The sequence below is a fragment of the Struthio camelus genome, chromosome W (genome assembly GCF_040807025.1).
Source record: "Struthio camelus isolate bStrCam1 chromosome W, bStrCam1.hap1, whole genome shotgun sequence".
NCBI classification, from domain to species: Eukaryota; Metazoa; Chordata; class Aves; order Struthioniformes; family Struthionidae; genus Struthio; species Struthio camelus.
Genome location: NC_090981.1, coordinates 55,273,097 through 55,294,202, shown reverse-complemented (window position 1 = coordinate 55,294,202; position 21,106 = coordinate 55,273,097). Strand labels below are relative to the sequence as shown.

Here is a 21,106-nt window from a genome sequence, read left to right as displayed (position 1 = left end):
TAGAGTGCAGCCCAAGATTTAGACTCAAAAGCTGCCCATGCGTTTTTCTGTTTTAAAAGAATATTCTAAAATGGGGCTTATTCATCCTTTTTCAAAGATCAGTGTGTGATTTACTACGTTGACAGCATTATGTAGAACTAACCTTCTCAGCCTTGGAATCTTGACGAGTTCAGCAAACAGATGATATCTGTCTGTTTGAATATCCTTTTCCATAGGAACGTTACTTTTGTTACCAAGAAGTCTTGGGAAAGCTTTGTTTCCAAACACATAATGGCTCAGGCCTTCTCCCATGGATCGTATTCCAGACCGACTTCAACAGTAGTAGACACACCTGCCTATGCATAATGAGTGATGTTTTATCTGAAGTCTAAGCATCCAAGAGGATGTGGTACATGTTCAAAACTGTTAAAATGTCTCTGGTAGAATGAAACTATTCTAGAATACTTTGTCTTTTTCTATTTCTTTTCACCTCAATAGCTAGATGTGGTAGCCAGCTATTGTAACTCTTTGGTTGCCAGGTAGAGCTCTGAGATACCAAGCTTACTTAGCTTAGAATAAACCAGATGTAGAAAAGATCAAAATCTATTCAACGTGCTCTATTCTGGGTTTGGCCATGGTTAGGCATTTCAGAAATATATGCAGTTACTGCCAGAACATCTCCTCTTAAAATGCAGCTTATAGGCGTTACTCTCAGTGCTGTTAAGAAATTTTGTTCAGGAGGAAGATATTCTTAAATAGCCTATTCGTAGTGCTGCCTACAACAGGGAAAACTGTACTGTTGTTTCTTCATTTACTGGATTTTAAGTACTTTAAATGAAATGGGCTGAAATCCTTCTGACCTCCTCAAGTCTATCCAAAGATAAAAAGAACCTGCTTTCCTGTTGCTGCAGTGTTATTTTTCAGCATGACAAATATAAAATTGTATCAAATCAGAACGATATTTTCGTATTTACTTAAAGCTTAGGGCAAGGGAGAATCAACCTGTGTCCTCCATTCAAAATGTAGTTATGAATAGCAGTAAAGTATTCCATTGAAACTTTGGAAATACTTGTTTGACGTGAGAATTAGAGTGAGATGTCAGTAAGAGCTCTGAAAAGTTTTGAGCTGCCTCTAATATTTGGAGAAAGAAAATGCACCCTATGTTTCCACTGAGTGATTGTCATTACCTTGAGGAAAATCACTAGCTAACAATCTTTGCTGTACGTTATGCTAAGGAAATCTTGCGAATTGTTGTTGAAAGGATCAGCAATTAGGAGGAGTGCATCTGTGTGCGTGTCTGAAGAGTAGAAATTTGTGGTGAAAGAAAGACAAATGAGAGATCTTCACAGGGCATAACCAGGACTTCAGCACTAGTGATTATATGGTGTATAATTTAAGGCAGGGAGAAGGAATGGAGTAGTGGAAAGATATTGAGAATCAGGATGAGCAAGAACAGGGCTTCCCAACGTTGCAGGTATCATTGGCAGAATATGGAGCCGTCATTGATAATCACGGAAGGAGAACTGGGTAAGATAAATCCATTTAATACCCTGCTCTACCTTTAGAGATTATAAGGAATCTCTTGAAATGAACTAGAGAGAAGTATAGACGTCTGTGCAAAGAAGTAATCGGTAAAGGAACACCTTTCATTTTAATTGCGGCTTTGTTGCAGATATCCGTTCTTTTTTTTTTCTACAGGTCAGTCTATTGCTTAATGATATCCTTAACACTACTCAAAGGATATGCTAGAAATTTCAGCTACAGAATAGAGCTGCTTTTTTGCTTAGTGGTAGTTCTTCAATGAAGCACACAAGGACCTATCTTCCAGTTAATTTTGGGGTGTTGTTAGAAGTACTGATCTATGGTGACCTAAAACAGAATGAGCAGTAATAATTTCAATCACTGCTTTCTGAAGATCAGTATCCCCTAATGGATGAAGGGGATCAGAGAAACGTTAGACTGGAACATGTTATTCCTTTTGTTTTGTCACACCATCATTCCATTTTAAGCTAAAAGTTATTGCTCAGAATTATCATCAGGACAGATTGAAAAGCTTATCTGTTTTTCAAAGCCTTTCCTGGGCTAAAAGATATGGGGAGTTGATCTGATCTGAGAGACAGGAATTTTAAATTTGTGAATGGAGAATATTTTTAATAGAAAAATACCCTCTTTTAAAAACTTTAAATATACTCAGAGTTTGGAATGAGTATGTGTAGAAGTGGAAATGAGTACATTTTAAGAAAGACATGAGATAACTGGGGGAATGATAGAATAATGCTTTATGACAATTAGTGTTTTCTAGATAATAATGGATGGGGGAGGTTGAAATCAGTTTACCTAAAGTTTAAAAGGGAAAAAAAGAAAAAAAACTTTGGAAAAGAACGGGCAGAATCAGAGTTAAGGAGGAAAGAAAGGCCAATTTGTCTTCGTTTAATGTTTTCTACTTGCATCTTTTCATGGACTTTTTTAGGTAGAGAACCCTTCCTATTTAAAAAAAAAAAAAAAAAGAATTTAAAAATGTTTGACTGAAATGGCCAGTGCCTGTACACCAATGATTGAGTTTTCATTACTGGACTTTCCTAAGGATCTTTGTCCTTTCTTTTTTTTCTGTAGTCAACTTGCTTTCATTAACCAGTTTCTAATAGTTGACATTCTGAATCTGCAGGTACTGTGTTTTTTGGTGGTGGGTGTTTTGGTTCTGTCTTCTCTGAAATGATCCCTTCTCCACTTGCTGTGGACTACTAAAATTCCTAGGAAATACAGTGCAACTATCTGTATTACATCTTGATCTGGGAATGATGTGCTTCCTACCAATCTTATTTAGGCCTTTTGTGAACACAGATATATGTGCAAATACACATTAAAATTATGTAGGTTATATTTAGTGTGTTTTTATATAAACATGAAACAACATAACTGTTCAGTTTTTCTGAATTATTATTCTAGGATCAAGACCACCTTTAATCCTACAGTCTCAGCCTCCACCTTATTCATCACCTAGAGATGTGCCCCCAGACATATTGTTAGATTCTCCAGAAAGAAAGCAAAAGAAACAAAAGAAAATGAAGTTAGGCAAGGATGAAAAAGACCAGACTGAAAAAGCTGCAATGTATGATATCATTAGTTCTCCTTCCAAGGACTCCACTAAGCTTACATTAAGACTCTCTCGTGTAAGATCTTCGGATATGGACCAGCAGGATGATATGCTTTCTGGTTTGGAAAACAGCAGTGTGTCAGAGGGTGATATTCCTTTTAATGTGCAGTACCCAGGACAGACTTCTAAAACACCCGTTACTCCACAGGATGTTAACCGCCCACTAAACGCTGCTCAGTGTTTGCCGCAGCACGAACAGACAGCTTTCCTTCAGGCACAACAAGTGCCTGTTTTACAACAGAACACTTCAGTTGCTGCAAAACAACCTCAAACTCCTGTGGTACAGACACAGCAACAGGTTTCGCAACAAGGAACTATAACGTCATATGATGAAGTAGAATTGGATGCATTGGCTGAAATTGAGCGGATAGAACGTGAATCAGCTATTGAAAGGGAGCGATTTTCAAAAGAAGTGCAAGATAAAGGTAAAAGGATTGTGTGTGTGTATACACTATATATATTATATAAATATATATACATATATATGCATATAAAACCCATATATATATATATATATATTTTAAAAAAACCTTCCTATCATTGTCACATAGTTCCAATCTGTTTAATCAGCGTAGGTTCTTTTACCACATCTATCTTCATTCCCTCCAGCAATGAACTGTAATCTCTCATATATGCTTATTTTTAATATTTGATATTCTTTATTTGGAATCTTAACAGAGAAAAGTGAAGTTCTTATGTTTCAAAATTTTTTCTAACTACTCTTTATTTTGAACCATGAGACTACATGAGGTACAATTGGCATTGTCTATAATGTTTCTAAAATTCCAGCAGTGCCACACTCCTAGTCAAAATTTGTAATAAGTGATGGTAGTTGAAAGAATTATTAACTAACTACCTATGTTGCCTAATTTAGGAAATGTATTAAAATTTTTATCCTATTTCTGTTCTTATCCCTATTTGAACCTAACATGAAGATTTTAGATCAAAATCATATCTATTCTTTCAAAGGCACTGTAAAGGTTGGGTAATATATACTACGATATTGTCTTCAAAGTTTGCTCAGCTCAATATTCATTGTTATGTAGATATTACAAGTTTTAGAGAGCTACTGTATATCTATATGGTCTCTAATATAGAACCAGATGAGCCTTTGACGTGTTTTCTCTTCAGTAGCTAGACTGGTTGTCTTAACCAATGTCACTGAAACTATCCTTTTTAAGTTTTTGCTGTTGTTAACTGGTTTGAAGGTCTTAGGCTTCAAAATCTCAGAAAGAGATTTAAAACCCATGTATAAATTTTGAAAATAAGATGCTTCTTATGAAGTAGATAGTAATAGGTTAGCATAAGTATTTAAAAGCTTCCTTTAGACTGTGTTTAGCGTCTGAGAGAAAATATTTTGCAGGATAATAATAATTTATTAGATACTTCCAAGAAAAACCTTGCAGAAGTGAAACAGAGCAATTTCTGATTTTGTAAAGTCATAGCTGGAAACGGTCAATTTTTGATATACTTGGATGGCATCTGGATGCAACTTAGTTTATATATGCTTTGAGTTTTTGGCCATCAGAAAGAGCACAAGTTTTCTCCTTATTTGATGAAATTTTCCATTTGAAAGATATATAGATATATATATAAAGTGTGTGTGCGTGTGTATATGATTGTTGTTGCAAGCACTAAAAAGCTTTACTTTTTAGATATTTCTTATCTGATAACTAAATTATGTCTTGTTAGAATACATTATTGTTAATATATGGAGAAAATGGGTGCTCACCTCAAAAGAGATCTCCACTTACTTTGTCTTTAACTTTGTTTTGATGAAATGGGAGATTTTGCTACTTTGCTCTCTTCTACTAATTTGAAATTGAATTATGAAGAGCTTGTTGTTTGTCTCCTAATACTCTGTTTTTTTGAAAGCTAGTTTTATATCTCCACTGTTAGAGTAGGTTCTCCAGCACCTTTTACCTGAAAAACATCTAGAAAAATGCAGTGTGTTTTTGATGTTGCACAGCAGCCTTCAGACACTTGAGCAAGACTAAAACACACTTTTTCTTTCCTGGCTTTCGTGATGTGATGAACATTAGTTGTGAAGTTTGTTTACCATAATTACGTAGCCACAGGCAGACTTTGACTTGTTTCTTTTTGGGAAAGTAGTGATTTTTATATAATGTGATCTCTCCCCTTGACCACCGCTCTGTACCAAATAGGGATCCCAAACCTATGCTTCACTTCTGCCTGCATCCTCTACCAGGTCTCAGTTTTTCATGAGTTCCTGCAATTGCTATGGATCAGGTGCAAGCGCTGTTACCTCATATTGGGACAAACGATAACCGTTTATTCACTGGTGGTAAGTTGCCTCTGTGCTAGACAGCAGCTCTTTGCTCTTTGGCTGCCTAGATTTCATTCATGAGTAGAAACAGTACTGAGTAGAAGGATTTTAGCAATCTTGGGACAGATTTCCTGAAAAATTGTTACCTTGGAGAAATATGGTTCTTACTTTTTAGTAACTCTTTTGCCATTGCTCGTCAATCTGTGCCGTGTCTAGAAGTCGATACAGTCTGGCTTTCCTCACTGATCATTCTTGTTCCAGCCCTTTGGTTTGGTATGATTGCGGCAGGAAGTCTCCTCTCATGTTCCTATGGAAATATATTATCCATTAGAAATATACCCAGTAATTCCTATTCATGTCAGTCATTTTTGAGAAGCTGCTTACTATGTTTATAGAAAAGTCTGGTGCTGTGTACTTTAAGACATAACGTGACCTGAAGTTAAAGTATATGTCAAGAAAAGAGTGTGATTGTAGCATGTACTCCGTCTAATAAGAATATGAAGACATAGCAACATGAGCTTTTTTGTGTGCTAGCTGCAACAGTACTTACAAAGCATCCCGGTAGAGATCTTACTGATGAAAGCATCTTTGCTGCTGTTGTAATTGATGCGTGGGAATACATACTACAGTCACGCTACAGCTTCTGTGTAGGCACATTTTGTTGTCTTCTCTAAATTACTTTGAGTAGAATTGTACTCACTCAAGTTCTGATATGGGGATCAGTGGTCTTTTCGGTCATTTTTTAGATATGAAATCTCTACAGTACTGTGCTTCATCAGAGGTATTCTGATGCTTTGGATGTTCTTCCTGAGGTTTGGAGCCATTAGTGTGGTGGAATTGTTTATTCTGGAGGAGAAGCAGAGATGTTTTTCTGGGGGTTCTTGCCAGAAATTATACAACTGCTACACTTGTCTCAGGAAGGGCTAAGGTCCTTCTGTAATGTTTGGTGCAGGTGGAAATGGGGATCTGGAGCACTTTGGAAATTATAGCACTTTCTGTACCGAATGCTGTAGTTCTGACAAAACTGTTTGCACATTTAGTTTCCACCAAACAGTCTCTCAAAGTGGGAGGCAATCTCCATGCCAGAGCTGGAACTAACAGAGGATTTTCCCAAAGTGCTTCCTCCTTTAAAAAGCAGCAAATCTTTCTGGGACCTGACTGTCATACTTTTGCTTTCTGAATTGGAAAGGAATTCTCAGTGCAAAAATTGCTGATGCAGAAGCTGGCAGAATTGACGTAATGTCTATCAGAAATGCATAAGGAGAGGTCTTTTAATGCAGAGCTTTTGCCTCCATATGAGAGAGCTTTTCTGAGCTCTGTTCTTATTCTATCCTTTTAGTCTTTTTGGATCCTGTATTAAGTGGATTTGATGATCTTTTCATCGTGGCTCAGGGATATGAAGTTTGAAAAAGTTACAGTTTCACCCTTGATTTCTGTGTAGAAGGAACAAGATTGCATCTTCTCTTCCTACCTTTTCCATCAAGGAAGTATTTCTGTATTGATTAATTTTGCAAGTAATTGGTCTGTATCTGTTAATGAAAGGAGTAAGTGGAGATTCTGAAGACTAAAGCACTCTGCACCAAAGCTTTCCTTCTAATACATCTGTTACAATGTTTAGTAGCCTCAGAACAAACAAACGAGCCTGTGGAGCGTGGCATGCCTCCTCTCCTCGGTTCCTCCTGCCAGATACCCCAGATACCTCACAATGGCCTTTTTATCTTCATCACATACAAGTTGTCAATATTAATTATGTCATATCTTCTCTTTTGAAAAGACGGGTAATTTCAGCGATAGATCCAGCTATCGTTTATTGAGACTGAGATTATCTGTGTAGGGGAAAAAAAATAAAAGAGCCTTATGGGTGATTCTGAAGGGCTAATATGAAATGGGATTATGTTTTGGGTGCAACAATCGACAGTAAGTTAGTCATCCTCTGCTTAGGTGTACCTGCACACGTTGATGATCTAATTCCTTTAGAAAGGCAATGAAACTTCATGCACGTTTTTTTTCCCTCTCTTCTAATCACTGTTAGTAGTTGCGTTGCCTGTACTACTTGGTGCTCTTGATTGCTTCTGCGACAAGCAAAGTTCTATAATTTGAAGCTGTTCTGTTCCCTTAACCGGAGTTGTACTTTGTTCACATTCTGAACTTGACTATTCCAAGAAAGTACAGGAAATCCTGTTGCACTTTAGAAAATTAGCAGGAGTTCCTGTTCTTCTCAGGAATCTTTTTTTTTTTTTTTTTTTTTTTTTTAATGGGAGGGAAGTTATGAGAGAAGAATTTCATTTTTGTTAACTTCAGTTCTTTGCATTAACTTGTTTGCTTTGCTGTCTGTTCAGATATAAATGTTTTGGGGTTTTTTTTGTGTGTATAGTCAAGTAATGCAAAGCTAGTCTGTCATTTTTAATCTAAACCTTTCCCAGAATATTACGTTAAGCTCTTTCTGTGCTTTAAGATTTAGACCAGCTACTAAGTTAATTTTCAGGTTTGAGGCTTCTGCCTCAAAATCTTCTGTGCTTTTCTCAAGATCCTATATACTGTGAATCAAAAGTACTTAAGAAGTTAATATTAAAAGGAGCTCTGAGCCTTTTAGACAGGGGAAAAAGGGAAGATAGCCTTGAAAATAATGCCAAATTCTAAAAAATCAGGAAGTAGTCCATCTTATTCAGAGACTTTTTTCAAATTTTGTTAGTTTTGGTTTTAATTCAGATTTGCTAAACTTTAATTTGAATTCTTCCTTACATAGTACCAAGTATTCACTGTTAGATTTTTCAACCGCTTCAAAAACATTTTTATGTAATTCACCTGTCTTAACAGATTAAGGAGTACTACTTTTACTTGCACAAGGCACTTTTCTCTGGAGTTTGTGGGAATGGTAATGAAATCCTAAATCACTAAACATTTCATTGGGAGGCTACTGTTCTTTTTTTTTTTTTTTTGAAACATAAAAAAGTAGAAGCATTTTTTAAATGAGACAAACCTACTCGTATCTGTGTTTTTTTTCCCCTATATATTTTACCTCCGAAGATCCCTTTTACCCACTTCTTTGGAATCTTTCTATGGATTCTTTGAATTAGTGAAGGAAAGTGAAGCTGTAATAATGTTATTTCCAGTAAATGGATCAGTTAGGGGGCACTTGGATGCCTGTCATGGGCGCTTCTTTTTTTATTCCGTTCCAAGCCCATAGCAGCAGAGACACACATCCCAAGAGTGTGAATCTGCCGGAGCAAAACTCTCAAAACTACAGCTATAGGTAAGTAACTTTTTTCTCTTACCTTTTAAGTGCTTATCCAGCTCCTCTTCCTTTCTCCCCTTTCCCCATCACTCCCTAAGTCCCCGAAGAAGAATTTAATAGAAGAGCACTATTAAGAATGATTTGTTTATGTCTGATTTTATTTAGCCAATAAATGAAATGATAGAGTGTGTAATTATAACCAGTATATTACCATTCATTTACAAAAACACTTTATGGGGTTTTATTTCTTAAAAATTGAGATTAAAGTGCAGTCATTTAACTAATAATCTTTCGTAGAAAGTTAAAACCAATAATGAAACAAGAACAAGAAAATGAAATGAGGCAGTAGAACATAATATAAATCATTGTGTCTCTATGTAGTGGGAAGATATGAGAATTAAGTGTTGTGTACGTTGTGTGTACAAACTTATATTGGAGCTGCATTTTGTAGTGTTTCATAATGGATGAAACTGACACTTTAGGTTTCCCACAGAAAAGCAGCTTTACACTGTCCAATTCCTGTAGGTGAGAGATTTTTTTTTTTGTTTTGTGTTCAGACATATTTAAGAAGAGGAAGGGGAAGAAGTTCCTTGTGTATCTAGAGAAATTGCAGTGAAATGTGGCAATGTTTCAGTCTGTCTAGGAGAAATTACTTAATGTCAATAATTTTTAAAGGATGAAATACCTGATTGAGTGGGGAAAAAAAGGTTTAAAAAAAAAAAAAAGGTGAGCCTTTTTGGGGCGGGGGGGGGGAGAGAGAGTTTAGTTTCTTTCGGTACTTTTGTGTAATATGGAAGTAAATTCCCGCGTTTATCCCAGGTTGTGCTTTGAATAGGGTAGCACAGAAATCTGTTCTTGTAAGCTACTGTAGAAAGAACTGAAAACTAGCAGCTTGGTAAGAAGTCTGTTTTGATTTAAACTGCAGTATAAACTAAGATTACCAAATTAAGTATAGTTTACATATAGCATATGCTATTGATTGTACCCATTAGACGGATGGGAGGGTTTATAACATTACTTGCCTCGTAATGATTGTATTTTGTTGTGGGACAATAGCTTCTCTGTAAGGGATTTAAATCTTGATGAGGAAATGGTGTGGATAACTACTGAAGTTCATTAAGAGTTTAAGCCCAGCATTTCTGTCGATGATAGTCACAAAGTTCACTCTGATACCTATTTAAGATGACACAGGCCTGTTTTCAGTATCATTTTCTATAAATATCACTGGATCTGCATAAGTGAAGATATTTTTGAACTCAAGGTATGATGTCAGAATGAAATGAACATTTGGAAGCAGATTAAAAGAGTTCAGAAATAAATTTAAAAGAAAGAGTTTTGTTGGTTGGTTGGTTGATATTTTAGCTTCCTGTTCGTACAAATAAGTAAAAACTGACTGGATGTGTTAATTTGTCTCCTGTAAGTGGTACATAAAATAAGTCTTTTTTTATTAAGATCACTGTTGGTATGTTGCATTTTTCTTGTGAAGGGCTACACTGCATGTTTCAAAACATAATCACAGCTCAGTTTTCATTCAGATTTTTTCACAGTTCAAGTAGATGCACCAACCACTAAAAAGTATTGGTGTTTGTGTGAACTAGTTTAGAAAACATATGAATCTTCGCAAAACAATCACATGGATAGAACCCAGCATTTGTGTCAGAAAAATCTATCTCATAATAGAATTAAAAGCTTGTTATTTGTAAAAGCCTTATCAAATTTAGAGAGGTTAAGAGTTAGGTCTTCCAACCTCAGAACAAGTATAAATGTTCGATTATATTTCTGTAGTACATATTATATATATTCTTGTCATTTTCTCATATAGTATTCCTTCTGTGTTACTGTAGTTGACAGAGAATAGTGCGTTACAAGGCATCCTTAATTAGAAAAATTCTTAAGATCATATTTCCTTTCCCTGCAATGCTGGCTATGTTATTGTCATATCTAAGAAGACAAGCAATTCAGTGTTCTCAGCTTCACAAAAATGGAAATTCTAAAGTCTGCTCCACCCTAAAGCATATCAGAGACTACTTCAGTCTTTCTGTGTTGAGTTTGGACATCCTTCCTTATGGGTTCTCTTTTTTGCAGTGTGACTAGAAGTTTGATAAAGTCTCTTGACAAATTGTTAAAAAGTAGCAGCTGTTTCTGTTCAAAGTCTCCGAAATCTCTGCATTTGAACTGCAGCAGCTGGAAGCCCTCAGGTCTCTGTTTGTTTTGGAGCCTTTGGAATTCATTCTGTTCTGTAAAGCTTCCTGTACCAAGATCGTCACTGTATTTTCTCAGTTCCTTCTGTAAGGGAGCAAGCAATGAAGCCAGAATTTTTCACCTGTCTTTGTTCAGTCTCTCCTTCAAGGGGAGGAGCTGGGGCTGTAGGAATCTCTTCTATTGACTAGAAGGGTTCTCTGATTATGTATTAGTTTGCTTATTGAAATACAGTTTCAGGGGGAGGTCAGGTGAGAGCAAACTCTCGTAGTCACTAATGCTGAATGTTCACGAAGGAGCAGAAAGATAAGAATGCGTGTTTGCCTTCGCTCCATTGATAGGTCATTCACCAGCACTAATAAAGCAATTTCAATTTTAAACCTTCCCTGTATCCAGATGATACTGAAGTGTTTAGATTCTTGTGGTCTGCAATATACTACTGTTTTCGGGCAGGGGAGAGTGGGGCAGGGAGGCATGGGTAACTGCTTTGAAGAGATCTGTGGAAGATAACTAGGGAGAGCAAAACAGTTGTCAGTAAACAGATTTGTTATGTAGGAGTATGGTTATGTGTTTTTTCCTGAAAACTCAGTCTTGGCTGTTACCTTAAATAAGATATGCTTGTAATTGGCCTTTGGATGACTTCTCTTTAGTGTTGTTCAAAAATGGAAGGTTTGACAATAAGTAATAACTGTTCAGGATGCTATACTTGGTATAAATTTATTCATTATTGATTTAAATAATGCAAATAAGTGATATTTCAGATAAGTGAAAGTATGTAAGTATATCCCAGGAATCTCTGAAGAATATCAGGGCTTTTAAGTACAAGGCTTTGCTAATATTTATACTTTAAAAAAAAAAAAAAAAAAAAAAGGTTTGTACTGGAATCGTCAGACTGGTGTTAGAGGATCAGTCTCCTTTGTGGCTCTGAAGAGGAGTATGCACTTAACCATCTTGGATTTGAAGTTTCCAAGTGAATCCTTTACAAGATGTAAATGGAGGAGTGATAATTTCTCTCTTGTGTCTTCAAGATCATTCAGAAATCTCTGGATTTTAGAGCCTACCAAAAATGTATTAATAGAGCAGAATGCTGAAGTACTTACAGTTCTTCTAAAACGAAGCTCAGGAACCATGCAAGTGTTTCTTCTCTAGAGTGTTTACAGCAGGCCCATTTCCGTTTGGTAGAGCATGCAGTTCTAGAAGGTTCTAGGCTATCATCCTGTTGTACTCATTTGTTGAAAGAATTTAGTCTGGGACTTAAGACAATCATCAGATTTGCAAGAATGCAATAACATCGGAGACTTCGGCGCTAACAGTCTTCCGGTTGCTGCTTTGTGCAAGATGTTCATGTTAAATGAAAGAAAGGAGACGCTTCTTTAATCTGGCTCCCCTCATCCAGCTCTGTTCTTAACCCTTGCTTGGCTTCCAAGTATATCTGTTTTCAAGATCCAAGTTCTTCAAATCACAAAGTTGACTTGTAGTTTCAGCAGGCATATATTTGGGCGTATCTGTGGTTATTCCAAGTGCAATGCGGTTTTGCCCAGAGATTCCTCAGTAGTTAATTTCTAAATATGGAAGTACTCATCTTTTTGACACACAGATATCTATTTCCAAAGGTGAAGGCTACCCCTGTCTCCAGGAATACTGTTCATAACAGGACAAGTGAAGCATAGTTGATTGGAAATCCAGCTAACCTTTTTTTCCATGGGAAACTGGTAATGTTTTATTCCTTGTAGAAAGTACCACCACTGTGACCTGTTTAATCTGACACAACACACCTACTATTTTTAGAGTAAGGTAGCCTGTGCTCTTGCCTTGAGTACCAAGTCGCTGCCTTTTCATCAGCAGACTGCCATGTAAAGAGAACATCCATGTGGATCTGCCAAGCCAAAAGGTGGCATGCATAGGAGAAAACATCGATCAAACTGTACTCTGAACTGTCATAAATTCGTTTGAGGGATCATTTTGGATATAACCGTATTCTTGGAGTGGAAAAAGAGTGAATAATGTTTCTAAAAAAGAAAAGAATCTGGAAACGAAGGACTTGGATATCCAGTCTCTAGTCAGAAAGCTCTTCTGTGTCTTTCTACCTAGTCTATTTATTACAAAAGCAGTTACGAAGTTAGTAAAGAACAAAGTGAAAAGATCCTGATCACTGTTCATCAGTCTTGTGAGCTTGTGAGCCTACCCATTCGGAAACGTGGCAAGGTGTGAACCTAGGTCTGCAGGACTTGAAAGGACTGATATTTTGTGGTCTGATATTTTGATGCAGTCCTAGATCCTCATGATAAAAAGCAAGCATACTATCTGTGGAATGAAGTGGAAAAAGTGTGGATACCGATGCTGTGAAAGATGCAAAGTTTATTTGAATAGATATTTGAAGTTCCTAAGCGGGCCTGTTCAGGGGTCTTGAGACTCATGCTTTAACAGGGCACGTTTATGCAAACTCGTATATTTGATTGTAAAAGAGAAGACATAAAAACTTCTGTTTTCTGAGGTTGCTTGTCTCTCCTGAGCTCTCCAGTACTCTTTTGGATTATTCTCATGTAGTTGTCAGTCCAAGATTTCATAAAGCCCTTCAAGCTTTACAGATTTTTTTCCACAATTCATATTTTTACAGCCAACCCAAAAAGATACTGTGTTCATTCATTGGAGTTTTTTTCATTATGCTCCGTGAAGATAGTGGTACTATGTACTCATTCTACCTTTTATGCCCTAGTTCAGCCTGATATTTGCATACATTTGGGCCAGCGTGTTTGTCCCAGCTCATAGCAGCAAAATAATAATTGTCAAGTCTAGTTCTGAGGATGGCCATCAGGATGCACTGCAAATGTGAAGAAGTCTGCGAATAACCTGTACCTCTTTGTCTGCAATCAGCTAGCCATTTAGGAAGAGAAAACTTCGAAGGCATCCCTTTTTTCTCAGAGAAGTTGTCAACAAAGTTGTGATAATAACTGGCTAAAACATCACTATTCAGGAGTCAAGAGAAATGAAGAAACTGAATCAGAAGATCTCTGTGTTTACAGGGATTATGTCAAGTTGTGATGTGATTATTTATGTGTTCTCAAAGAACTTAAAAGTTGACATTTTGGATGATGAAGATGCACAGCATTTTGAGCCTGGTCAGTTACGGAAGTTCAAGAGAGAAAACTGGTCCTACCTGAATTGTTTTGGTTGTTTAATCTTGGAGCCCTCAGCATGAGGGCTCTGTAAGGTGAGTTTTGGTTGATCTAGCTACAGCAGTTTAAGGCATCACAGCTCCTGGCCATCTGCCTTGCTCCCGTGGTAGGGGTAGCAGAAGGAAACATTTGCTTGACTTGAAGTGGACTTGTTCAGTCTGGTAGGTTCATGCAAACCATCTTCTCTGTTGCGTGAAGCTGACGCACTAGACAGTGAACTGCCCTTGTGGAAGTGTGGGTACATGTTCCTTCTGCTGCAGGTGATAACCCCGGGTAAAGGAATGAGGCAGATAACTGGTAACAGTAATGTCTTAAAGGCTACTGTTAGATCCACCGTCAGAGCTATAAGGGACTTTTCCAGTGTGGCTAGTGTTTCTGGGTTAAAATGAAAATCTGAATGACTTTTTCCTAAGAAAACAGATTTCTCAATTTGTTTTTCAAAATATATAGAGGTTTAATTAAGAAATGAGGTGGGGATGTGTGTGTATGAATGTGTGTTAACATATATATTAAAAAAAAAAAAAAGAAATTCAAATTTGAAACCTATCAGTCTGGAAGCTTCTACTTCATGACCATTCCTAAAACCTGCCATGAAGCTCAGCGGGGCCCAAACCTTCTTAATTAAAGGGAGAAGAACAACTTTTTCTCACTGCATTAAGGTTACCAAAAAATTGATTTTTTTTTTTTTTTTTAATCAGTAGCGTAGGGAAATAAATTTGTAAAAGCACTCATGTCCAGCAGTTGCTGTTGCACAGGAAAAGCAAAAAACTCCATGCTACAAAGTTACACCTGCCATGTGGTAAATTTATTTTGTTTCACACATCTATCATAAGGTATGGGTTGACTGGCTCTCCCACAGGTTCTGTTTTCCTTTGCAAAGTTCCTTATTTGCAGTTGGCCGTTTTTTGCATGGAGCTTATTATACCTGTCTTTACTGTGTTGCGCAGCCATAAAAGTTGTATGTGATGTTGGAGTTTTAGGAAGTGAGAGATGTGCAAATAGATATGAGAATGAAAATGATGGGAAAAAAGCCTGTTCATGTTACTGGAGTTGGCCATGTTACTACCTGTTATTGTGTTCTCATGTTAACTTTGGAGATGATTCTTCAAAGTTTTCATTCTTCAGAATAAGAATCCTCTACCAATGTAAAGAAACTAGAGATTGAAATTCTATTTTACAACGTGCGAGGATTTTTTTTTTTCTTTATAGTTTGTTTACTCCTCTTCCCTTGTTTCCATCCTCTTCACCCTTCCCCACTCCCAAAAAGGGAGCTGGCTAATTACATCTAGACCGCAAATCTAGACGCAAAATGAGTTACTTTTCTTACAGCACATTGGAGGTCTAGATGTTTTTACAGCAGATCAACAACAGAGTTTCCAACCTATGTTCAATCATTCCTTAGACTTAAAGTCATATGCCCTGATTACAGAGAAAGTATGTGGGTATTTTACTAAATTACAAAATGATAGTTGACAAATGAGAATATTAGTGCAGGTGAGACTCCTAGTTTTAATGACAGAAATTAATTTTAGTTTGAGCACCATGTTGGTAGTATAAATAGATTGTAGTTTAAATGAATAATAAAGGTTATTTTTGATATTTTCAAAAGGTTATTTTTGATATTTTCATATGCTTCTCAATTCTATCAATTCTACCCAGTTACAAGGTTGGCTCACTTAGGATTTTTGTGTATTCTACTCTTGATTAATTTCTAGCACAAATTAAAGGGATTATTGTTGAATCTAGCGCTTGACACTACATGAAGTTATTGCTAAAGTTTTTATTTCATCCATTAAAAGTGTTATGATTGCAAAGGGAAATTATGACGCTTGTAAGTGTATAGCAGCCGTCCACCCAGTATATATGTATTATAGTATAGACTCCAGCTCTTGGTATACAGCTTTGCTTTAAAGAGAAGCATGGAGTGTTTTAATCATTTCATTCATTGTTCATGTGTTCCCTTGCTACAGTATGCAAGTCCAACTAATGCACTGAACCAAGTAGGGAGAACCTTTGTTTTAATCGTTGCAGATCCTTGCTTATTTCATGTATAATGAAGCAGGCTGAATCTGCAGAGGAGAAACTTTTATAATACTGTTAATCAAAAAGCAGTTATGAAGGAGCACCTTAACTTTGTTGTTGCAGACTTTTACTTCAACCTTAAACTGAATTTGTTGTTGTCATTGTTATATATTGCAACTGCTTTAATAGATGATTCTCTTGGGAATTTTACAGGGACTTTGATTTCATGTGTTTCAAGCTTTTCTTTTTTTTTTTTTTTTTTAAATAATTAATTGGCACCTGTGGTAGACCAATAATGAACAACAGTCCATGAATACAATGAAAAGTATTAGGTGGAGAATTGATATTCTTATTTTTAAATCCAATGAATTTTGTTGTGTGTGCACATATATGCTGAGGGGGATGAATTAGTGGGCGTGGAGGGGAATGGACATTTTTGCTTGGATGCTTTTCTCTTCTTGTGTATATCATTTATGGTTTTTCTCTTTAAATTTGCAGATAAGCCTTTAAAGAAGCGAAAACAAGAAAACAAACCACAGGAGGCTGGGGGTGCTACTGGAGGAAGCAGACCAGCTTCTCAGGAGACAGGTTCTGCAGGAAATGGGGCAAGGCCTGCATTGATGGTTAGTATTGATCTTCAGCAAGCAGGAAGAGCGGACTCTCAGGCAACAGTAACTCAGGATTTGGACACCATCAAAAAACCTGAAGAAATTAAGCAGTATAATGATGGGTTTGTATGTGTTCCCCAAGAAGACACTGGCGGAGTTCTTAAACTTAAACCTGAAAACCATCCTGAGATTCTTAGGAAAAAGTCTGACTTTGAGGGTCAGAAGACAGATATTCAGCAAAATGAAAACAGACAAATGGAATTTCAGCAAAATGAGAGCAGACGGTTGGAAAGTAAACACAATGAAAACAAACAGGTAGAAGCTAAACATGAAAGCAGACATGAAAGCAGACAAATGGAGGTGAAACAAAATGAGAACAGACTGACAGAATCAAAACAAAATGAGAGCAGACAAATGGAAATGAAACAAAATGAGGGAAAACAAAATAATGGCAAACAGGAAATAAGGCAGAGGCCCGAAACGCCAAAACAGAAGAGTGAAGGCAGGCCCGAAACGCCAAAACAGAAGAGTGAAGGCAGGCCCGAAACGCCAAAACAGAAGAGTGAAGGCAGGCCCGAAACGCCAAAACAGAAGAGTGAAGGCAGGCCCGAAACGCCAAAACACAGACACGATAATAGGAGGGATTCCAGTAAACCGTTGTCAGAGAAGAAAATTGAAATATCTAGGCATAAAGCAGATGTGAAATCTGATCCTGCTAGGATAAAATCTGAAAGTAGATCTGATCCAGGAAAACAAAGACCGGATGGGCGTTCGGTTTCTGATACTCCGAGGCGTGACCACGATAGCCTTAAACAAAGGTCTGAGGACAGGGGGGAGTCAGAGAGATATAGAGGAGACCCATCCAAGATAAGAAGACCTGAATATCTGAGATCCTCAAACAAAACCGAACATGATTCTAAGCATGGTATTAAATCTGATGGTTCAAAAACTGAGAAATTAGAAAGGAAACATAGACATGAGTCTGGTGAATCAAGGTTTTCTTCTGGGGATCAGAAATCCAGGCCTGACAGCCCTCGTATAAAACAGGAAAGTAAAGGAGATTCTAGTAAATCAAGACCTGATAAAACTGGTTTTAAATCACCCAACAGCAAGGATGAACGAAGGACAGATGGTAATAAGAGTAAAGTAGATAGTAATAAAGCACATGGTGATAATAAAGCAGAGTTTCCCAGTTATTTGTTGGGGGCAAGATCTGGTGCATTGAAACATTTTGTCATTCCAAAAATCAAGCGTGATAAAGATGGCAATGTCACTCAGGAGTCGAGGAAAACTGAAATTAAGGGTGAACAGAAGGACAAAGTAGAAAAGATGGGGCTAGTTGAAGATCTAAATAAAGGAGCTAAGCCTGTAGTTGTCCTTCAGAAGCTGTCTTTGGATGATGTGCAGAAATTTATTAAGGATAGAGAAGATAAATCAAGGAGCTCTTGTTTTAAACCTAACAAGAACAAGTCATCCAAATCTAATAAAGGTAAGATTATTTTAATGTTGATTACATTATATCTTGTACACTCCTTCTGTTCCTTTAGACGTACTGTTGCTGTGGTTAATAATTCAGCTCAAACGTTTGATAATTTATATGCTTGCTCACATGGTGATTTGGAGGAATCAAACTGAAACTGCTCTCGTTATCAACTAAGAGCTTGTCAGTATGGAAATCTTGCTCCGGTGTAAATTACATGATTCATTTACACTAGGACAGTACCTGACGTAGGAATACTTAAATGGTTTTAAATTGTACTTCAACCTCATTAGTTTAATCTGGTAATTTACCTAATTAAGCATAACTGGTACATGTATGATTTAAACTGGTTTGAGTGTTATCTGTATAAGGTATTGGAACTACTGTAACTAAATCGGTGTACTTTGAGTGGTGGAAAATACTATGTAGACCAGCCCTAAGATTCTTTCATATTTTTAATTAGAGCTGAAGTGCAGTTTTCCAAGGGATGTTTTGACATGATGCAATAAGAACACTGTTGCAAAATCCCATCTGTCTCTTTTACGCTACAAATATGACACTGTTGGGGAGCCACTACGCTTTAGGCTGTGTGACAGCAAACTTACAAAAGCGTTCTGTATTTACTGGTTGACTCTCTTTCCATTTTAGAATTGAGTCTTTAGGAGAATGCAGACATCGTTGTCTGTAAGGTCCATTGTATGCAGGAAGAGGAAAAGGTAGTTTAAGTGGTAAACAATCTGCTGGCGTTTTTAAACTCATAGTGTGGCTAGTATATTAATCAGTATAGCTGGTAGGTTTGATATCTGATTGTTTGTCCGTTCTGCTGCGTTAACACTTTTAATGATTGCTTTTCTTCTTGGTACTGTAATTTTGGCTTTTTTGGATTCAAACTGAAGTAGATCATTTCACATTGTGAAAGCCAGGTTACTTACCAGCAGGGTTACTTTATTTTTTAGTTTAGAGTCTAGATAAATATACATTTACATTTCTTACATAGTTACGTTTATAGAGGTGGTATGTCTCAAAATAGACAAATCAAGTGTCAAAGGAGAGGATTTCAGCTTTATACAGAATTATTTATGAATGCATGGTCGCAGGTATACCTCATTGCTTATGAATTTCAGATTAAAATGTTTTCTTACAAGGTTATTTGATCAGGAATGATGTATGAATCATTTTTTGTGAATGTGTAAACACATTTATGTGCACGTGTATATGCAGAGGTGATGTCTGTATAAGAAATATATTGTGATACATCTGTTCTCTGTCTGCTAACCGGATTGTGATAGACTCTCGGGCCCTTAAAGCATCTTAGCGGTTCAAGATGAATGTTACTTTTTTGTAAAGTCTCAACCTCCCTGTTAAATGTTTTCTATTTATCCTGAAGTTACAAACGTTTTCCTTCTCTCTTTCTGAGGCTCAGAACAGGCAAGATTTCCATTTCTAACAAGAATAGGTATCTAGAGTTAGACATAAGGATTATGACACCTTTGATACCACCAAAGTTTGAAGATTTGAAATGAAACCTTTATATTCGTGACAGAGAATACTAAAAGCTTTCTTACGGGTTCCAGCACTAATCTCCAAAAGACAGACTTTGAATTCACAAAATTATATATGCAGAAAATGTTTAGAGATTCCAGCTCCCTTTGAGCTGTGTACGGTGCAAGTATACGTTCTGAAATGTTGTGGAACTACATTTTTCTGTAATTTGTTTTGTATGTGGTTATTTATATAGTTTGTTTTGAAAATGTGTAATGGTTTGAATGACTTCTGTAATCGGCATGACTAGTAGCTGCGTCACGTGAGCAACGCGTTCATTTTAAACTCAGTTTTTTAACTTTTCTGCAATGTTTTTGTGTATTTTGTGTCTGCAAAAGTCATACATGTGTCTCTCTCTGTAACTTGGGATATATTTTTCAGGAAAAAAAATGTTTAAAGGAAGTATCGGTCTCTTTGCTATTGTATCCCAAATAAGATTCTTGTAATGTTATTAAAAATAAGTTTCGTGGAGAGAATGCTGTAACTAGATTTCACTTACAAATCAAATTTTGGGTGTTCAGCCAGGCAGGTTTTGGAGAAATTGTCATGATCTTTGTATTTTTCATGTGTATTTTTAGCTTTACGTTTCTTGTCTAATTTCCTGATAAATTACTTGCTATTTCCTAGGATGTATTATACTAAATAGTAAGGTGAGCTCTAGTGTGCTTAAAAGATTCCTAATTCATATAGATACCTGTTGATAAGCCAAAGTCTATTTGGCAACAAACTGACAAAATGATATAGAAAATACCCATGTCATTCCTACAAAACCATCCTCCCTCAAACTGAGAGGAATATGTTATTCACTGTATTACTCCTTCAGTTAGAAAAATGTTAACAGACTAGGAAATGTAATTTTCATTAACATGCCTCATTTAGTTAGTCCTATCTTTCTTAATAGATAGTAGCAATTTTTTTCTAGTATTGCTTTTAGTATCTCCATCCCACTTCTCCCATTCCTCTTGTTCCATATAGCTTAGTATATTTTGCTTTTTTCTTTCCTTCTTTATCTCCTTGTATTTCTTGTCCTTTGATTTTTTTTTTTTTTCTTTCTGAGCCCTCCATCCCTCAAGAGAATGTGTTCTACTAGCCTTATTACATGCAACACCAAAAAGTGTGGTTTAGCTTAAATACAGTTTAGTTCAGCTAGTTCAAAACACCATTCAGATAGTCGTTCTGTTGGGGGGGGGACTTATGCTACTTTATATACGCTTACAAAATCAAATTGTTTTAAGCTAAAATAAGTGCTTCGTAAACTGAAAGTCTGTATAACTTTTAATATCATTTTAATAAAAGTAAGTGTGAAAATCGTAGCTTTACTTTGCATGCAGATAAGCCTTGCATGGCACTGTAAAAAGACAAAACATTCTAATCATTTTATAGTCAAGTTTGAAAATTTGTTAAGATATTATATAACTAGGAGG

At 36.5% G+C, this 21,106-nt stretch overlaps 1 protein-coding gene across 5 annotated transcripts in view; it reads left to right on the top strand.

Annotated features, from left to right (window-relative positions):
- LOC104147790 (NIPBL cohesin loading factor) overlaps positions 1-21,106 on the top strand; it is a 154,235-nt gene that overhangs the window by 83,033 nt on the left and 50,096 nt on the right. For 2 of the 5 annotated variants that reach the window (XM_068924704.1, XM_068924705.1), the window contains exons 9-10: positions 2,926-3,558; positions 16,551-18,149. The exons of 1 other annotated variant lie outside the window; for it this stretch is intronic. In XM_068924704.1, coding sequence (XP_068780805.1) covers positions 2,926-3,558; positions 16,551-18,149 — 2,232 coding nt within the window. The remainder of the gene's footprint in view (positions 1-2,925; positions 3,559-16,550; positions 18,150-21,106) is intronic. 2 more of the 5 variants (XM_068924706.1, XM_009680645.2) reach the window with 2 other exon arrangements.